Genomic DNA, 19,973 nt, shown 5'->3' on the forward strand with positions numbered 1-19,973 from the left:
AACCTGCATGATCCGTAAGGCATGCATTCAGCCTGTCTCTTTCTCTCAAAATATGTAACCTTCACATCCACAGCTTCTTTGGCTGGAAGACTGCCAAGGTTCTGAATCCGTACTCACTCCATGTCTCTGTCCTCAGGAAGCAGCTCCCAGGACTGGTTCTGTCCTTTGCTCTGTTATCCCCACTGGGAGCCTTACCTTGATGCTTCTTTTGAACATGTAGCCCGGGGTGAGGGAGCCCTTCCTTAGCAGTTCACTGAAGATGACAATTTGTTCAAAGAGGAATACACGCCTTTCCTTGGTCCGGGACTGCATGCCTGTGTCCAGCTCAATCACATAGAACGTGTCCTGCTGTAGCAGCTTCCCCTGGGCGGTCAGGGTGCCCTGATGGAAACAAGTACTGGGGTGAGGGAGGTGAAAAATAGGGAGGGGGCCACAGCCTTCTGGGTCCACAAGACTGGCCCCCCTGAGGACACAGACAACAGAACTGACACTAAAAGCCTCAGGGTACTAGTAAGAGACTGAATTAGGACCCATCCATTCAGGTAGGGGACCTGGAGCCCTGGGGGTGGGGGTTGGGGGAGAAGGTAAGAAAACCACTAAGAAGCAGCCCTAAGAAAATGCCAGAAGGGAGGAAGATAAAATCATTAGCTAAAAAGTTGTTCAGGGATTATCCTGGCTCTTCTTATTTTTTCTTAAAAGGATAACAGAAAGTGGGTGACATCTGTAGCCTTTCTGTCCTCAGAAGTCCCTCGCAGCACAGGCCAAGGACCTCGGGTACTCTTATAGCCACAAACCTAGAACCAATCTGTGACCAAGGGGAGTGATGTAGGCAGGACCACAAGTAATCTAATGAGCTGGGCTCCTCTCCTCTCCTTCTATTATTTCAGGATGGACTCTTAGTTAGAATTAGTCTAATTCTGAAATCTTAGTCTCCTGCTACCTATCAACAGGTACCGTCGGAGTACCATATACAGGTGCTCATGTTTTAAAAGCTGGCAGATATTTTTCTGGGCCCTCTGATCTTCTTGAAATGCCTTGAGCTAGCAGGCCACTTTCCAGCCTACATAGGAAGAGCCTATTTGGTTTGCCAGTTTCTAACCTGATTTTCAGAGACATCTTCACATCTTCAAAGGGAATTAGGCCCAACCCAGCAGATCTTCACAGATGCCATTGGAGAGCCTTGATTTCCCCACTATTCTGCAGCAAGAACACGTGGACACCTGATATCTGATAGCAGCTAGAGGGCCTCCTCTGAACCATACTCTCTCAGGTGATGGCTTTTGCCCTTTAGTGAAAATGTGGGCCATTCTCTGCACACGATACCTTATTCCAAACAGTACCCAGCACAGGGGTCATTTTTCTTTCCTATTCCCAAGAAATACCTGCCCTCTGCTTGGATCATGGCTCCTTACTGTCAAGGTCAGCAGCCAAACAGGCTTATCTCTACCCTGGTCCAAAGTTAATATTAAGCCAGTGATCAGCTAGCCAGGAAAGCTCTAAAAGCTCTATTAACATTATGTAAGAGTCTGACCTGTGAATTATAGCCCTGTCAATACTGAAGGAAAAGCTAGAGGATGTAAAAGAGAGAAAATGTAAGTCAGAGACAACCTTCTCCCAGGCCCAAAGCCCTGGACTTCAGAAGGGATGGAAGAATGTTCATGGTCCTTCTTAATTAGTGGAAGGAATGCAAAGCAAATTCTCCAAGACTTGATGGAAAAAGGAGGTGGTGGTGCTTGACTGAAAAGGGAAGATAATTGTGCAGTCTGTGTGTGGCCTTCTGTGTACACAGGTGTGCATGCACAATGCAGTTCCTGTGGAGTCTAACGTGAGTTAGCATGGTCAGATGCTGATTTCCTGTCAGTGGTCAGTGCCTTCAAAGACCAGGAGAAAGTCAAGCCAGACTCCTCCTCAGAAACATGTGGACATCAAGACTTAAGAGCAAAAGGAATTACTTGGTTTGTTCAGAATAGTTTTAGACCTAGCATAGCCTCAAGGAAAAAATGATGAACTTCATCCAGTATGACTACTGAAAAGCTGTAAGAACTCAGGGTATATTTCTGCTACAAAGCCCTGCTTTGCAGACCTGAGATGCCTCAGGTCTACTGTGGAGAACTGGGATCTACAAAAAATAAACAAGAAAGAAAACCCTCTACATAGTTCCTGGTCACAGGAACAAAGTGGTGGCAGACAGACTAAGGAACGGCTGAGAGATAGGAGGACTGGGCTCAAGAACATCAGGAATCCAACTCAGTAACCCAAACCTGAATGTGCCATCTCCTAAATTTACTTATAGACCAGTCTGCCTTATTTCTATTCTGTTCTATCCTAATTTAGCCAGGGAGAAAAAAAAGCTATTATTTTCTTTATCATCTCAACTTCCAGGAACACTGTTTCTCTAGAAAGGAATAATAAAATCTTAGGCTGCAGAATTATCAGGACACAGAATTAGAAGACCCACACCTTTCTCTAAGGGGTTCAACAATTATTAAATGCCAATGACTCTGTCAGTTCCAATTTGATCATATTAATATTAAAAACAGATGATATGTAGTTAGCATATGAGGTTTGGGTATAAACTAATGGTAGTCACTTACAAGTTTAAAGTAGGAAAGCCCACTTTTTCTTCAAAGATTCACTGTTATGGGGTGTATTGCTCAACCCTCCCCCCTTCATATCTTGAAGTCCTGACTCCAAGTACCTCAGAATGTGACCATATTGGAAGACAGGGTCTTTACAGAGGGAATCAAGTTAAAGTGAGGTCATTAGAGTGAGCTCTACTTAAACATGATTGGTGTCCTTAAAAAAAGGGGAAATTTGGATACAGAAAATGTACAGAGGGAAGACAATATGAAGACATAGGCAGTATGTCATGTGAACATGAAGACAGCCATCTATAGGCTAATGAGAGAGGCCTAAACAGATCCATCCCTCATATCCCTCAGAAGAAACCATCACTGCCTGCACCTTGATCTTGGACTCCTAGCCTCTGGAAAAATGAGATGATAAATTCTGTTGTTTAAGCCACCTAGTCTGTGGGACTTTGTTATGGCAGCCCTAACAAACTGGCTATTTACTGAAGCCAAAATTCTAAGGACATCTAGCTATTTCTCCTAAGATTCCATTCTCAATTCAAGCTCCTAAGATTCTATTCTATTTCAAAGAATACAAATGTGCGCGTGCTTTAAAGTTTTAAATAGTCACTTAACTAAAAAGCCAGCCATTATGTAGACCTAGGAACCACCCCCCCAAAAAAAAGGGTGTCTCATTTTCCCTCTGGTGCTACTTTCATTCCATAGTCTGCTCTCCCTCTTATTCCCCGTGCTCACATCTCAAGAAAGCAAGCAAAGCAGAAGTCACTGCCAGGTCCACAGTTATAAGGAATTTCGGGTCTTTCCAACCCCTTTGGAATTGTGACTCTAGCTTGGTGGACTGCTCTGTAGCCTCCTCTGACTGTCCTATCACTGGATATCCTAAACAGATACATATTCTGGGCCTGTGAGCCAGAAAGCCTGGCACAAAGGCACAGATGGTGAGTGGAGGAGGCAGAGGAGGTGGGCACAGGGCTTCAAAGGGAAGCTGCCTCACAGCCCCGGATCCTGCTGTCCAGAAGAGAGAGGGCTTGATAAGGGCTCACCTCAAAGCCCTGCAGGCGTCCCAGATTCATCATGTCATTGCAGCGTTTTGGAACAAGGCACATTAACTCCACGGCTTTCTGTGGGAGAGAACAACAGCAGCTCAGGAGGGGGATAAGCACTCAGGCAGGAAGCTTAGGGCAATTCCGTGCTGGAGGACAGGGACCTCTGAGGGGATCCCTAATTCTAGGAAAGGACACTGGTTCCTGCTGCCCACTCCCAGAGTAGTATGGGATTTTCTGTTGGGATGTTGATCATCAGCGCACGGCTCCAGATGAATCAGTGACCACATGTGGGAAGAACACTACCCAGCCAGCTTTTTCCTCCTTCTCACTTTTATTTAGCAATTCTCATTCCTTCTCATATTTTCTTTCTTCTCTCTGTTGCTTCTTGGCTGCCTAAGTAACAGCTTAGCCTGGCTTGTGAAACACTAGAGGTTTTCACCTAAAATAACCTGCCAGAATGGTCTGTAACCTCTCTGGCTTAAAATAATCCCCATGGTGAGATTGCCTCAAAGGACTTCACTTAGGGAGTAATCCTCCAGGGGAGGGGAAGGAGTGAAAACAGGATGTTTTATGTGTTGAACTCAGATAGTACCTGGATTCATGGATGAAATGGCACACTGAAACACTGAATCTCTGAAGGATGTTAGAAGACTCAAATATTGCACCCCCTTCCCACCATATGCCATTGGAGCCACACTGAGGAGATGAGTGCAGTGAAACTGGAATTCTCAGGACAGAATTCTCAGGTTCTGGAAAAACACTCAGTGTGTTTATTACTACTTGCCATTCCCTATCCTGTCGAGCAGCTGCTGGCAAGGGGCTCTCACTGAGAGGACTCCGCCTGGACCTTTGGCCCTCAAGAGCCAGTTCTTCCCCCTTAGAGATAGACATCCAACATTGTCTCCAAGAACAGCCAGTGCCAAGAGCATTAGACTCACCTCAATATCGGAACACTCCAAACCAGCCTTCTCACTGTATCTCAGGAAGTCCTAGCAAGGTGGGGGCGGGAGGGAGCAGGGAAGGTGCAGAGTGGTGACATCAGTTAGGAAAACAGAGCACTATAAAAAATCCAGCATCATAAAACCTATGATGATACCCAGATGACTTTCCTCCCCAACAGACATGGCAGTGCACTATAGAAGCTGAGATATGAACTTATGAATCATATTGGAAACATGGAGAAAACCCCCAAATACTCAAAGATTAAAAGCTATGGGCAAAGGAGGAGGGGGAGAAGGGGAAGAAGGGAGAGGGAGGCTCTGAGCAGGAAGCGGGGCGGGGATGGGGGTTATGTTCAGAAAGCCTGGGAGAAAGGAAAGCTCAATCTCACTCTTCCATTTACCTCATATTCTGTAAGACAAACCAAATTAAATCATTTTAAAAGGTAAAATATGATCAAATTTTAGGTATTACTCATTTAAGCTCTCCAGGGCCTTGCCTTGGCTTTTCTTTCTCCTTGTGGTCACTCTGATTTTATGTTACTGTTTTTTATTTTTTAAAGATCCCAAGTCCGTGATGGTGACAAGGGAAGAAAGCGAATTGAAAGAAAATGAGCTAAGCACCAACCTTACAGGCAGGAGTGGCATGCAGTTTATTTGGAGGAAGAGCTGACATAAGTCAGGGACAGGGAAGATAACAGCCCACAGATGCCCCCCCCCCCCACTCATTCATGGGAAAGGTGTGGTGGAGACACAGCCTCCCGCTGACCTGCTCCCCATCTCAGAATCTGAGATGACCCTTCTCCAGCCCTGACTCAGGCTCACAGCTCTCTCACCTTGAGGAGCAACTGGTATTTAGTGATTCTCTGAATGGGCTTGATAAGGAAGTCACTAAGTGTCAGCCTTTGGTTGATCTCCTGTTTCACCTCCTGGAACACAAGGGATCTACATTAGAAGAAAAAGGAACCAAAGGAATGGGGTCCCCGCGATTAAAGGGCAAGGTGAGAAGGTCAGGCCTTCCCTCTGTCCAATGGAGTTTTAGAATCCTCAAACCAGGGGAGAGGGACAGCTGCCCACACAACTGCCACCATGCTACTAACCACACAAACCCGCCACTTTCTGCATGTTAGGCACTTCCCACCCCGTGTCCTCACTCCAGCCCTGGGGACACGCTGGAATGAGTATTCTGTTCTCTGCTGTCAGAAGGGCTCCTCCTAGGGCAGGGGCCTAAAGGGTCACCCTGGACACAGATCTGCCAACAGATCGAGGAGGGCTCTCTCTGAGGCACAGCCTTGCTCTCCAACAAAAGCAGCACTTCCAGGGCAGGGCAAAACAAACACTAGCAGGTGCTTGACAGAACCTTCCAGAATGCAAGCAGAGAGCCTGAGGGGACTGCGAGTGCCTGGCTGAGGAGGAGGAGGGGCCTCCGCCAGCAGTCCCCCAGGACTAGCGGGGCGGGTGGTGGTCTGCGCTGAACCCCTGAAGCCGCGTCGGTCTCACCGTCGCTCCGCACGCTGGCCGCCTCAGCTCGTCCAGAGCAAAGCCGCCCACGGAACCGAGGTAAGGCAGTGGCCCCGCTGAGGCAGCGCTCCCTGCCCTGAAGGGGGTCCCAGCGCTGTTGGGGGGGGGGGGGCGGGGAGGGGTATGTGGCTGGACACGGCTGGCCTTTCTGACTGCGGCTGCCTCAGGCTGCCTTTCTTCCCCAACCCCGGCTCTGCGAAGGCCGAGCAGCTTACTTCGAAGTAAGCGTCGTACTCGGCGACGATGTACTCAGAGCGCGGCTTGTTCTGGCAGTACCACACGTAGATGTGCAGCTTCCGCTCCTGCAGAGGCAGACGAGGGACGCTCAGGAGGCCGCCCCCCACCGACCCCTCACCTAAACCCCTCCGCCCCAGGGCACGGCCCCCACGCCCTGCTCAGGGGTCACAGGCCCTTCAATACCACGGATACAAGAGTACACGCAGTAGGCAACCACCCATCTTTCAAATTGCCAAGAAGGTACTCCCCCTCCCATCCCCCAAAAAACCAAGAACTTGGGTGAGAAGGAAGGTCAGGACCAGAAGCGAGGAGGAACTTTCGAGAGCATGCAAGGGAGCCCAATGGGAGGGGCGGGGCAGAGCGCAGAGGCTGCTGGGAAGCACTCACGTGTTTAATAAAGAGCTGGGCCAGTCTGTCTTGCTCCTGGATACATTTTTCCAGTTCAGCCAAGAAAAAACTAAAAGGAGGGGAGGGCGTAAGGGAAGGAGGCCACCTCCTTCAGAACTGTATTATTTCTCCATGAGGAGATACATGACACCAGACTCTCCCCCTGCCCTACCCTACCCCTGAGGTCAGATGCAGGGGGAGGATGGGTGGGTCCTGGATTTCCAGGGAGCCCTGTCCTGGGGACAAGGTGGCACTTACTCCTTATGCCAGTCGTAAATCTGGTGAATATTTCCAAACACGATTTTATCCTTCCCTCGCATGTCCTCAGGGACACCCTTTTCTTCTATTCTCTTCATGAAGCCCTGTAGAGCAGAGGCAGTGATGAGTGGGGCATCTTTACCAGAAAGCTCTCATGCCAAGCCTCATATACTGCAGCTGGTGTAAGTGCCCACTCTCTTCGGGAGCCTGAGGGCAAGCTCTTCCCTGGTCTCAGTGTTCGGCCAGGATTTCACCCCATGCAGAGTGACAGACCCAACTCTGATAAAGTTCTAGGTCCCTTTCTTTGTCTTCAGCCCTCTTAAGAGAAAGTCTTCTTCATCCAAGTATCTAAATGCCCCTAAAGTAAACCCCTAAGGAGAGCGCTGTTTTATTTACTGTAAGTTGACTCTTAACTATGGACTTGTCAGTCTTGTCTTATGGGTGGGTTTTTCTTGGTCTGTTCTCTTGGTAGCCATAACATTCTCCTTAAAATCTAAGGAGACTCTAAGCCCCAAGTTTTCCCTAGGAGTGCCCTGCTTGTGCCCATGGTGACTCATAGGCCTGAAGAAGAAATGTCCATATGGTTAAACGCCATATGAGGCTCTTGAGGTAGTAAGTTAGTCACCTAAAACAAGATGAAGGGACTCAGCTCTACCCCAAACTTGAGACCCCATCTCCCTCTGAATCTTTTATGATATTTCAAGGAGAAAAGAAAAAACCCTGCATATTACATTTGATCTATTGTCATTCTTAGTTTCATTCTGCAAATACACAGACGTATTTGCACATAACCCACAAGTTAAAAACACCTTGGCCCAGGTGGGGTCCAACATGCCCCTGGTTGGGTGACCTCAGACCCACCCTGACCCACATACTCACCTCCACCACAATCCCCAGATCCTTGACATAGTCTTTTTCTGTCTGTACCAGCTCATTCAGGACAAACCTGAGCAGGAGATTAAGAACAATGAGGGTTCCTCTTCATTGCAAAGCAAGAAATCTTCACACTTAAGTTGACAGGAAAGATACTTTGGCACCTTTATGACAAGACACTTTGACAAAACTGAGTTATGAAAGCTTTGAGGCCAAGGACCCACCAGGAGACTTTTCTTCCTTCATTTCAACTCTATTCTGTGATTATCAAGAGGAGAGAGACATTTGCTTGATAATCAAGCTTTGAGTCCTCAGAGACACCAACATCAAGTGAAACTTTTGAGATACAGAAGCTACATTAGATAGTTGTCCCTGGTAACCGGCCTGCAAAAGGTCCAGTCAGGGCCAGAAAGGTTGACTGCAGGCCCCCATTATCACAGCTTTCAAAGCAGTAGCCTCCCCTCTCCCCAGCAGATGTGGGGTGTAACCAACACAAGGACCCTTGCTTTCTTGGTCTCTTTCTTGTTAATGATTTCCTCCTCTCAGACACTGCTTTGTGCCAGCCCTTCATTTGAAATGTCTCATGCTTCTATCAAGGTAGGGAGCGCAAGCCCTGTTTGTTTGTTTTTTTTTTTTTTTAAAGATTTTATTAATTTGTTTGAGAGACAGAGAGGCAGGCAGAGGGAGAGGAAGAGAAGCAGGCTCCCTGTTGAGCAGAGAGCCCAATGCGGGGCTTGATCCCAGGACCCTGGGATCATGACCTGAGCTGAAGGCAGAGGCTTTAACCCACTGAGCCACGCAGGTGCCCCTGTAAGCCCTGTTTCATATAGAGGAAGATATTGAGGCTGTGTTGCCCATGATGACGAAGTCCGTAGCAGAGTTGGGATCTGAACCTATTATGCCAGAGTTCAGAGACTCTGCTCTTCCACTGTTGCCTGCTGCCTGGCAAACTGCTCAGACTGGCTCTCTGATGCTCCTGAGGCCTCAAATCCAAGAGCTTCTCTTTCTTTCTGTCCAGAGAGTAAAGAGCTGGACATAAAATACTCAGGGCTGTGCACGGGGGCAGGCTGGGTGCCACGCGGCTTACTGGAGTCTGACTCCTACTACCTTTTTTGCCTGGAGCCACACAACTGTTTATTTGGCCCAAGGGGCCGAAGGAACCCCAGCATAAGGGCTGTAAGTGTTCTGAATGCAGGAAGCACTTCATCTGGAATTCTTGACCTATATGGCACACAGAAGCCAACAGATCCAAGGTTCTGGGCCTCAGGGTGATGGGGAGAAAGCAAAAGGAACACATGCTTCTTTATCAGCATGTCCAGTACTTCCAACCAGTTTCCTCTCTCTAATATACACAATCCACAATCATGTGTTATAGGCCACAGGAAGGAACTGGCAAGGCCAAATAAAAGCATTTAAATATATCTTTAGCATGGCCCACATTACTGCTTGGAAGAAAATGGTAAAAACCCACAGGAAAGTGGGAGTGGGAACTTGGGGCTGGGAGGGCCCTCTGGAGATGAAGTCCAGCTCCCTGTCTTCAGGCGATATATTTATCCTATGCTATCTGCTGACAGATTGAGGGCTGTCTTGGGCTTTCCAGCCTCTAGGGAAGGGGAATGATTAGGCTAGGTGCTGCTAGTGGGCCTGGCATCACTTCCACTGAAGGCCTGATGAAATACTTGGGGAGATCACGACGCATTAATGGACATTCTGAAAAGGTCCATAAAAGGTTTAAATTACGTGCAGCATAAGACAGACCATGATTAATTGCCAAATAAATTGAAATCATAATAAAGTATTTTAACAAATGTTCAGTTCTTATTAGTAAAGGTTATTTACAAGGTAAATGTTACTCTTTCGCCCAACTAAACTTCTTCCAGCAACAGGTCAGACCTGTTTCTAACTTCTGTGTTTCACAATGGTGAGGAATGGCTGGTCTTGCACAGGAAATCTCTTAGAAGCTTTGCACTGGCTATTTCCTCAGCCAAGAACACTTTTCCTCCCTGGCTAATGGCCACAGCTAATGGCTTATTTCTTACCTGCTTCTAGTCTTTGTGCGTTAAAATCGCAACACAGTCTCAATCGTACTCCAAATCTCCCTTACTATTTTTTATTTTTCTAGCCTCTAACATATTTAATAATCTATTTTTATTTTTATTGTGCAATTTCTCCCTTTATAGTGTAGACTTGCCATGAGAGCAAGGACTTTTCTTTTATTCCTATTGTTTGTCTAATTCACTGATACATCCCATACCTTGGTGCACAATAGGTATTCAACACCTACTGTTCAATGAATGACGGCTAAAACTTGAAGACAATCAAGCCCACCCTGACTTTTTTTCTTGTCCTGGACAATTAACTATCTGTTTTCATCTTTTCTCCACAGAGCTCCCATTTAACAACTCTTTGCTGTCTGGACTGAGTCTCCACTCCCTGTACCTTGCCCCCTCCCCCCACCACTCCCCTTCCCTGGCCTCTCGCCTCACACAGAGTTCACAATTAGACATGTATCTATCCTCTCTTTCATCATGGCCATAAGTTACAGCAAGAGCAATGAGACACTGTAATGGCTGGATTTTCAGGATAGCTCAGGATGTGGAGAGTTGTAGAGTCAGGCAAAAGAGTAAGAAGAGGGAGAAGAAATGGGTAAAGAGAGTAAAAGAGGCAACAGACTTTTGCCTGTTGGAGCAAGATCAGACAACAGCACATCTGGAAGCAGGACAATGGCTTACATGACTGCTCATGAGCCTGTTCATCCAAAATGACAAGAGCAGTGACAGGCTTTGCCAAGGACCATCTGCTACCCCAAAGGTCTCCTCTCTGATCTGAGTTTTGGTAGGCTTGACAGAGGACTGGAACATTGGCTCCACCACTGTCTCATCTATGTAAAAAAAATACCCTGAGAGGCTAAAGAGAAGCAGCTTTATACAAGTCCTAAAAAATTTCCATTTAGGGACGGTATTTTTTCTACCTCTATTCCATTCTTGGGATTCCCCCGGGTACCCATAAAGGTGAGGGGTAAGTTTGGACCTGAAGAGACACTGTTCAGCTCAGCTATGAGGTGACAACCCTGCTTGGAGGCCAGGCCCTGGCTACGATGTTTCTACTCTTGTTTCCTAGGAAAGAAAGTCATAGATGTTCACTTTGCCGGTTTCCAGGCAACAGAGGGGCCTGGCCTCACTCATTTTTGCTAATCCTCACATCTGTGACCAGGCTAAAGGAAGGACGAGTCTGAGGGAGAAGGACAGACTAATTAGCAAAGGGATCAGTTCTCTGGGCTTTATAATCCCTCACACACCAGGCCACATCCAAGACTCACCAAGCTCTGCTTCCAACATGGAATCAAATCCGAAGCAAGAAAACTAAAGTTTTGGAGGAATTGTGGTTTGGGATTAATGGTATCTGATATCCTCTTGATCATCTCAAATAACAGAAGATGGCCTTGACATCAGGGTGGATAACTCAAACCTTATATAAAATACGGGTTTTTGTGAAATGGGCTGCAATGTGAATTTTATTTACCCTCAACTATTAAAAAAAAAAAGTGAAGTGGTTCTCTTGGAGCTAAGCCCACAAATGGATGTCAACTTAAAGGGTTAGGAAAGGGGTGGAGTTAGGCCCTGGCCAGCCGGCACAACAGAAGCCTTTCCTAGATATGACTTCTCTACATTTTGAGAAATGTTTCCTCAGGTGAAACTCTACCAGAGTTTCTGCCAGGTTTCTCTAATATGGGACCATAGTAATAGTCCCATTGTTCCCTGCACTTTGTTGTTTTCCTTTTGTCAGCATGTGCTATTTTGTTTTTTAAAAGATTTATTTATTTATTTATGAGAGAATGATGGGGGAGAGAGAGAGCAAGCGAGCAGGCAGAGGGAGAGGGAGAAGCAAACTCCCTGCTGAGCAGGTAGCCTACTGGGGGCTCAATCCCAGGACCCTAGGATCATGATCTGAGCCAAAGGCAGATGCTTAACTGACTGAGCCACCCGGGTGCCCCACCATGTTTTAAATTTCTAACAGACCTTGGTTATAACCACACTTTGTCAATAATAGCTGCTATCTCTCTGACGATACTTTAGCCTAAAATTCTTAAAGTCAGTGCCACTGCAGTGCCTTGTCTATCAATGTACACTGGACAGATCTAGGTCACCTTTACTTAGAATGAATAGTATCTGTGGAAATACTCCCAGTGTGGGGGATCTCTCTGTAATCCTCCCCAAACTTCTTGCAACCTCAGCATGTTGTCCACCATACACATGCATACTAGGATAGTATATGGGAAAGTTACTTACATCCGGCCTCTCAGGGCCTTGGCTTTCTGTTCTTCTTCCAGGTTTCTAGGAGGTGTGGGTGGAGTCATCCCCTCATTCAGGCAGCCTACAGGGTCTTTCAAGCTTCCCCGGTAGGAGCCTCCTTCTAGACTCTGAAAAGAGAAGAAAACAGTCTTAGGGAAGCATACCTTGAAAAGTCATCTGGAGGCCCTTGTGTCCCCTCCTGCCTAGCAGCAGCCAACTTGGTAGATCAATAGCCCAGGCTGTTCTCACTGAATGTCAGCGAGGCACCAGGAGGCCAGGTACTCCCCTGTCCCCCAGTAGATTGCCCAGAGCTGCCGCCTTCTCGGGCAATCAGGATGAACTTGGCATCATGTGCGGCCAATTTCCTGACATAATGAAAATTGTCAAAGTGACTTATATCTGGGTAAGTGCTGCAGAGGTAAAGATAATCATTGAGATTCTATACTGATGAAGCAGTTAAAAAAGAAAATCAGGGGGCGCCTGGGTGGCTCAGAGGGTTAAGCCGCTGCCTTCTGCTCAGGTCATGATCCTGGGGTCCTGGGATTGAGCCCCACGTCGGGCTCTCTGCTCAGCAGGGAGCCTGCTTCCTCCTCTCTCTGCCTGCTTCTCTGCCTACTTGTGATCTCTGTCTGTCAAATAAATAAATAAAAAAAAAAAGAAAGAAAGAAAATCAGTTGTGAGACCATCAAATGCCAATTGATAAGGGGAGGGTAGTGACAGGAGAGCTAGTTGGACCAACTCCTGTTTGTTAAATCAGCTACCCTTTTTTTCCCCCCCCGAGATGCCAATGAGATGTAGACAGGAAGAGATCAATAGATTTAGCCTTTCCTAAAAATATCTTTCCTAAGGTTATTTGCCAAGGTTTTCTTTCATTTATGAATCCCTTTAATTTCTTTTAATTAAGGTGCTATAGGATTGAGAAACAAGGTAAAGATATTAATACAGTACTCTAGAAAGACTTAAGGGCAAAGGATTCTAACCCCAGATCTGCTAGCCACTGGATGATCTTAAGTGAGACAGCTGCAATTATTCCATGTGGGCTTCATTTTTTTTCAGTTTTCAAATCAGATCTCTCCTTTCTACAGATTTCTAAGGAAATCGACAGAGACAATAGTTGTATAACCCCTTGGAAAATTAAAAATATTCTACAATGATGAGCTCTCCCTCCCAACCCCCAGAGCTGTTAACAAGAAGGATATTAAAAAATGGGGCCAATCTTAGCATTTTCACAGGTGTCCTTGAAGAAAGGTCAAACAGCAACACTTAGCATTTCATTATGGAACTTGGCAGAAGCAATGTGGATAAACAGTAAGCCTGGAGATCAAGGTCAAGGTGAGTGACTCTAAAACAAATGTGGGTGTCTAACCCAAACTACCCACACAAGAGGCCTATTTACAACAGCCTCTGTGGCTCAAAGTAAAAGCTTCACTTTGGAAGTCTTTGAAAACATCAGCCTTAAGGTTAAAGTCACAAAGATAAAAAAATCTCCAAAAAGGTGGGAGAAACAACAGGCTTCAGCATGGTGTTAAACAGTGTGCACTTGGAATATATGTCTAAATTCTCTTAGCTGCCGTAATTCAAGATAGGATAAATACAAGTAGGAGCAGTCCAGAGGAATGAAACAAAAAGTAAATGAGGTACCCAATGGGTCATTCATTATATAACAGATGGTGGATATTAAGACTTAAAGCGCAGGGGCCTCTGGGTGTGTAAGTCAGTTAAACATCTGATTCTTGGCTTTGGCTTAGGTCATGATCTCAGGGTTGTGAGATCAAGCCCCACGCTGGGCTCCATGCTCAGCAGGGAGTCAGCTTGAGATTCTCTCTCTCCCTCTCTCTATTTCCCTCCCCTATGCTCTTTCTTTCTCTCTCTACAATAAATGAATAAGGGGAGGGGCTGGGTGGCTCAGTTGGTTAAGTGTCTGTCTTCAGCTCAGGTCATGATCCCAGAGTCCTGGGATTGAGCTCTACGTTGGACTCCTTGCTCAGCAAGGAGTCTGCTTCTCCCTCTCTCTCGGCCATTCCGCCTGCTTGTGCTCTCTCTGTCTCTCATATAAATAAATAAAATCTTTAAAAAAATGAATAAATCTTTAAAAAAGAGTCTTAAAGCCAAAAAATTTAAAGCTGAGAAGTGATGTCAACCTTCTTTTCCCTTGCTCTACCTCCAAATCAACAAAATGTACCAAGGGCCAAGCATGAATTTGTTACCAACACCAGAAACTAGAATTAAGAAGATAGCATCTTATAGGGTGGCTGGGTGATGGACTTTGGCAAGGGGGGCGGTTTATGTGCTATGGTGAGTGCTGTGAATTGTGTAAGACTGATGATTCACAGAGCTGTACCCCTGAAACAAATAATACAGTATATGTTAGTAAAAAAATTAAAATAAAATTTAAATAAAGATAGCATTTTCAAGCTCGAGAGAGAGAATTTCTTTTAACTTGTCATGAAGTTATTTTACAGGATAAGTAATCAACTGTGGAAGTTGTTATCCTGAGAAACAGCATAGACTAAAAATATAGGAAGGTCAAGGAGAGTTTAGCTAAATTTATAGATTCAGGATCTCTAACCAGTTATTAAGGAAATGAGAGTGTCTGGTGCTGGGGTCTGAGAAGCCAGTGGACAGGCAGGCTCTTCAAGACATGTGACCTGCTCCCTGGTGCCATGGCCAGAGACAGGCTCCCAGGCAAATGGACCCAGCTGGTAACTGATCTGATTACATGCCTTTTACTTCCCCTCCTCCTTGTCCTGTTGTCCTATTACAGCCTTTGGTCTACAGCCTGATGGCTGGCAGGATGCTGACTGCAAGGCCCAGGCAAACAGGCTTCCATCTCTGCCTGCAAGGCTCTCCTGTGGAACATCCAGCTTGGCATGGTCCTTTTTCAACCTTCTAGAATGAAGGAGGAGCTGAAATGTCTGAGGAGCTGAAATGTCATGTAGGGAACTATGTTCCCTATCTTCCTGTCTGACCTGTTGAATGAGCAAAAAAGCCCAAAGAGACTCTCTGCAAGGGGGTGAGTAGGGCAGAGGCATCGAGAGAGTCGGAAGAGAGAAATAAAGGGTCTGGGTAAGCTGTAGTCTGGGTAATGTGCCTCCTAATGGCCTTGGCTATCAATGCTTATAACTCAAATGCCATTCCCTCTGATGACAGGCTTCCAGGGCTAGAGGGGGATTCCTGGGTCCCAGCCATGGGCAACTGGGGGCAAGCTGCCACTGTCTGTGCTGCTCCTGGTGGGAGGCAGGCAGCAGGGGCTGGTTTATGGGTAGTGGGAGCTTCTGCCCTGCCCAGGGCTCAGGCCATCACAGTCTCAGCAGGCAAAGGAGAAGGTGCACGAGGAGAGGGCCACAAAGTGCCTCTAGTTGGTCCAAGGCCATGGAAAAGAAATGCAAATAGGATTCAAAGCAGTAGATTAATTAGGGAGGAAGGCTGTCCCCCGTTAAAAATGAACACATTCCCTGTCTGCTGGATTGTGGATAAAATGCCCCTCCTTGGGACTTCTACAAGCACCCTTTACACGCCCCTGCACACCAGTCATGACACAGCACTGCAACTGCTCAACGGTTTGCACTCCAGCGAATATTCATTGAGCATCTACTACATGCTAAATATTTGCCAAGCACTGCAGAAATGAAGATGAATACAATCTGGCTTCCTACCCTCCATCATCTGAGCTATCATGGGTACTGTTCTAGACAGAAGGGGTACCACGGAGGATGAAAAAAGGAGCAAGATGCTCTCTGGGGGAGGAGGGGGTGGAGAGGGGAGGGAAAGGAAGAGGCAGTGCTTGAACTGAGTATTGAGAAAGAGGATTGCCCTGGATCCTCTGATGAGAGAGCATTCTAAGCAGGAACAACACTCTGAGTAAAGGATCAAGCTGTGAGCCTACCCGGGGCAGCCTGGGAAGCTGAAAGCAGCCCACACAGGTAGAATATAAGGGAGTGAAAGTGGCAAGGGGTCGGGGAGTGGCGGCAAATAACTGTGTATTGTGTGAGTTTGGGGGAGTGAGTGAAGGAAGAGGGTAGGAGTGAGACAGACAACCCTGGAGAAGTATGCAGTGTCCCATCATAGGGAGAATTGTGTGTTGCATCAAGAAGTAGAGACTTTACTTTCTAAAACCAGTGATGAAGGGTTTGAAGCAGGGAAGTGACATGACTGGATTTAAGTTTTAGGAAGATCAGTCTTAATGTTTCCAAGGGCTTTTCATGACTTGGGAAAATGTCTCTGATATGACAGTAAAGGAAAAAAGAATGTCATTTTTCTATACTCTCTAATTAAGTATATTATTTTTAAAAGTGCCTAGGAGAGGGGCGCCTGGGTGGCTCAGTGGTTTAAAGCCTCTGCTTTCGGCTCAGGTCATGATCCCAGGGTTCTGGGATCGAGCCCTGCATCGGGCTCTCTGCTCAGCAGAGAGCCTGCTTCCCCCTCTCTCTCTGCCTGCCTCTCTGCCTACTTGTGTTCACTGTCAAATAAATAAATAAAATCTTAAAGGTGCTTAGGAGAAAATATATCAATATTTCAGCACAGAATATGTCTAGATGATGATATTATCAGTGATAGAATTTGTGTTCCTACCCTTGTCATTGTTCCAATTTTTCTTGAATGAGCATATATTGCTTTTATTATTAAAAAAAAAAAAAAGAACTACTAAAAAGTTTTTTAAAAAGAAAAGAGAATCCATCTGGTATTCATGTAGAGAGACGTCAGACCGTAGTCACGGAGGAAATGTTCAACAGTCCAGGCAGGAGAGGGTTTTGAGCACTAACCCTAGACTGTGAGCTCCATTAAGGAAGGTTCTGTGCTCAGTGCCAGAGCTGGCACATGGTAGGGCTCCAAGAATTTACTGAATGTACTATGGGACTCTTGGGGAGAGGTCAAAGATCATCTGATAAAACAACAGGTGAGGGTGCTTGTCCTGCACCACACATCACACCAACCTCCTAGCTGACCCACCCTGTTCTAAAAATTTAAATAATATTCTCTGGACCAAAAGTACTAGATCAGAATCGTCTCCAGACAAATTAAGGGTGGGGACAGGGAAGAAGATAACTGTAGAGTAAAAAATGTCATGTCTGGGCAAATGACATTTCAAGTTTGCGATTTTGTCTTCAAATTTTTTTGGTGGAAATCGAAACTTTTCTACTTCACCAAGCTCAGGAACCTTTTCCATAGAGGAAGACCAGAGGCACCCAGTGCCTGAAAACACACCCCTCCACCACGGGTGCAATGTGGCCATTATTTCCTCCTCTCTGGGCTCTTTGGCTAATTCTACCTTGCCACTGACCAAGCATGCTGATTCACCTAGAGGTGAGCAAAGCACAAAGACATATAGATGCAGTGTGGCTCGAGCCATGTTTTGTGGCCCACAGGGCTGGCCCAGGTAGGTGAATGCTATCAAGCGGGAGAACCAGAGAGCAGGAAGCCTTGCTGAAGCAGGTGGACACATTCTAGGAAGCGGGGCCACTGGGTAGACTGAACAAGAGCTCAATCCCAGCCTTTCTCCAAAGGTAGAGGAGAAATACCATCCCAAGCCCAAGAAAGTGCTGTGACACGCCACCTGAGGACAAGGGCTCAGATAGGAGACGTGCTTTCTGGAGGCTGACCTTTCATCTCAGGCAGGTTGTTAAATCCTGGGGCTGTTTAGAGACACACGAGATTTTTAGAGACACACAAGCTCTTGTTCCTTGAACTTGAGAAGTAAAACCAGATCATATAGATGGTTAAGATATAACCCTGCTCTGTTCACCCAGCCGCTCATCTACTGGCTGACACACACTGTGTCCTCATGGCCCAGGACGGGGCTATGAAAGGGCTGGCTCTGTTGCCTTCCCCCGACATTAACACAGATCCCAGATGAGGTGGCTAAGAGTGAACATTTGTAGCGTGCTTGCTTATCATTTTACAAAGCACACTCACACCTACTCAATCATCATGGTATCTCTTTTGAGATAAGATTCAGCTGGACAGAATCATCCCTGCTGATAAAGGAGATAAAAGAGAGGCCCAAGTAGACTAAGTAACTGCCCACAGCTACACAATAAACAGCCAAGGCGGGACTACAACCCAGGTCTCTGATTCCCTGCACACCCACCACCATCACCACCCGTCCTCACATCTAGGAAAAGTTTTATTAAAAAATCTCACAGGGAGGGGCGCCTGGGTGGATCAGTTATTAAGCATCTGCCTTTGGCTCAGGTCATGATCCCAGGGTTCTGGATTCTAGCACCGCATCGGGCTCCCTGTTCAGTAGGAAGCCTGCTTCTCCCTCTCCCACTCCCCCTGCTTGTGTTCCCTCTCTCACTGGGTCTCTCTCTCTCTCTGTCAAATAAATAAATAAATAAATAAATAAGTAAGTAAGTAAGTAAATAAATAAATAAATAAAACATCTTAAAAAAAAATCACACAGGGAGGGGCACCTGGCTGGCTCGGTTGGTAGAACAAGTGACTCTCGATCTCAGGGTTGTCAGTTAGAGCCCCACTTTGGGATAGAGTTTACTTTAAAAAAAAAAAAAAAGAAAGAAAAATCACACAGGGAAAGTAAGGAGAGTCCTTACACCCGGCTTGGAGTTAGAGAGAACATCTTAATACAAAATGTGGAAAAAAATGTGTGAGATCTGTTTGGGGGGAGGTGGGTGGGCATCTTCTCTTAGTAAATAAAAGCAGTGATTCAAGACTGAGGCTGGCAGATGAGAACTCAGAAGTGTCCACTGATGTCCAGAGGAACTTGTCAAAGGAGTTCCGGGGGAAGCTTTAAGGGTTTTTGTCTGTATCATAGGTGAGCTGAAGAACACCCACCCTTGTTTCCTACCAGCAACTCTAAGGCAGAAGCCTTGGTGCCATCATGACCACGTGACTAAAACATACCAAGGGCAGCTCTGGGGCTCCAAGACACAAGGGATCTCCAGGCTTTTGGGTAGAGCAGAATTTGGTGCTATCTCTTCCTACTATTTTCCAAAACAGAAAGTAGAAAGAATCTAAGCCCTAGATATAAAAGTCCAAGTATGCTAGACGCTCCTGTAAAATTTCCAGACTCTGTTGGTTGGAAAGGAACTTATTACCTCATCTCATACTGAACTAAGATAACTTCCACCCACAGGTCTATGTTCCACCCTCTGGAGCAACAGAGGGAGACCAACCCTTCTTTTCCACAGCAGTCCTCAATGAATTCAAGACAGCTCTCACTAGCCTTCTCTCTCCTAACTTCTCCCCTCATTTAACCCAGTACCTTCAACTTCCCTTTAAATGATGTGGACACCACATGGTACTGTTCACGTCCTCTGGGGCCCTTCCACTGAGTTCAAGAACACTTCAGAATGCTGCGTTCAGAACCTGATACGCGACTCGCATGTATTCAAGGCAGGTGTGGACTGAAGAACTTGGAGGACTATGGGGTAGTTACTCTCCTTGACTGTACGTTGTACTTTCACTAACCTAGCCTATGAACACACTGCCTATCTTGGCAGCTGTCACACTGTTGTACTCACAGTCAAATAAAAACTCTGGAACTTTCATAGGTTCTAGGTCTTACCCTCGTCTCAGCTAAAGAGCTAATGAGGAATAGGAATACAAGTCTCAGAGGTAAAAATGCAACTCAGGATTCTCCAACATGCCTGGGGAAACCACCACACGCTGCTGCTTCCTTGCTCTCCTACAGTGGGTACATACTGGGATGGGAGGGAGGAGAAAGCAGAGGAATGACAAAGGATCAAATTTTGAGGAGAAGATTCTGAGAAACCAAGCTGCTGCTCCCTCATTCCTCTCCATAATATGGGGTTGGTGTTATTTGTTTGGCCAAAGAAATCTCTATAATTCTGGGTTCACTGCAGGTCCTCA

At 46.3% G+C, this 19,973-nt stretch overlaps 1 protein-coding gene across 26 annotated transcripts in view; it reads right to left on the reverse strand.

The window, feature by feature from the left end:
• Positions 1–19,973, reverse strand: part of KALRN (kalirin RhoGEF kinase) — a 675,882-nt gene that overhangs the window by 52,910 nt on the left and 602,999 nt on the right. For all 26 annotated transcript variants that reach the window (XM_047734954.1, XM_047734936.1, XM_047734961.1 and 23 more), the window contains 9 exons: positions 12,141–12,271; positions 7,858–7,924; positions 6,979–7,082; positions 6,721–6,790; positions 6,312–6,398; positions 5,412–5,504; positions 4,576–4,626; positions 3,635–3,712; positions 196–381 (listed from right to left, as the gene is read on the reverse strand). In XM_047734954.1, the coding sequence (XP_047590910.1) occupies positions 196–381; positions 3,635–3,712; positions 4,576–4,626; positions 5,412–5,504; positions 6,312–6,398; positions 6,721–6,790; positions 6,979–7,082; positions 7,858–7,924; positions 12,141–12,271 (867 nt within the window). The remainder of the gene's footprint in view (positions 1–195; positions 382–3,634; positions 3,713–4,575; positions 4,627–5,411; positions 5,505–6,311; positions 6,399–6,720; positions 6,791–6,978; positions 7,083–7,857; positions 7,925–12,140; positions 12,272–19,973) is intronic.

This window comes from Lutra lutra, chromosome 1 (genome assembly GCF_902655055.1).
Source record: "Lutra lutra chromosome 1, mLutLut1.2, whole genome shotgun sequence".
NCBI lineage: Eukaryota > Metazoa > Chordata > Mammalia > Carnivora > Mustelidae > Lutra > Lutra lutra.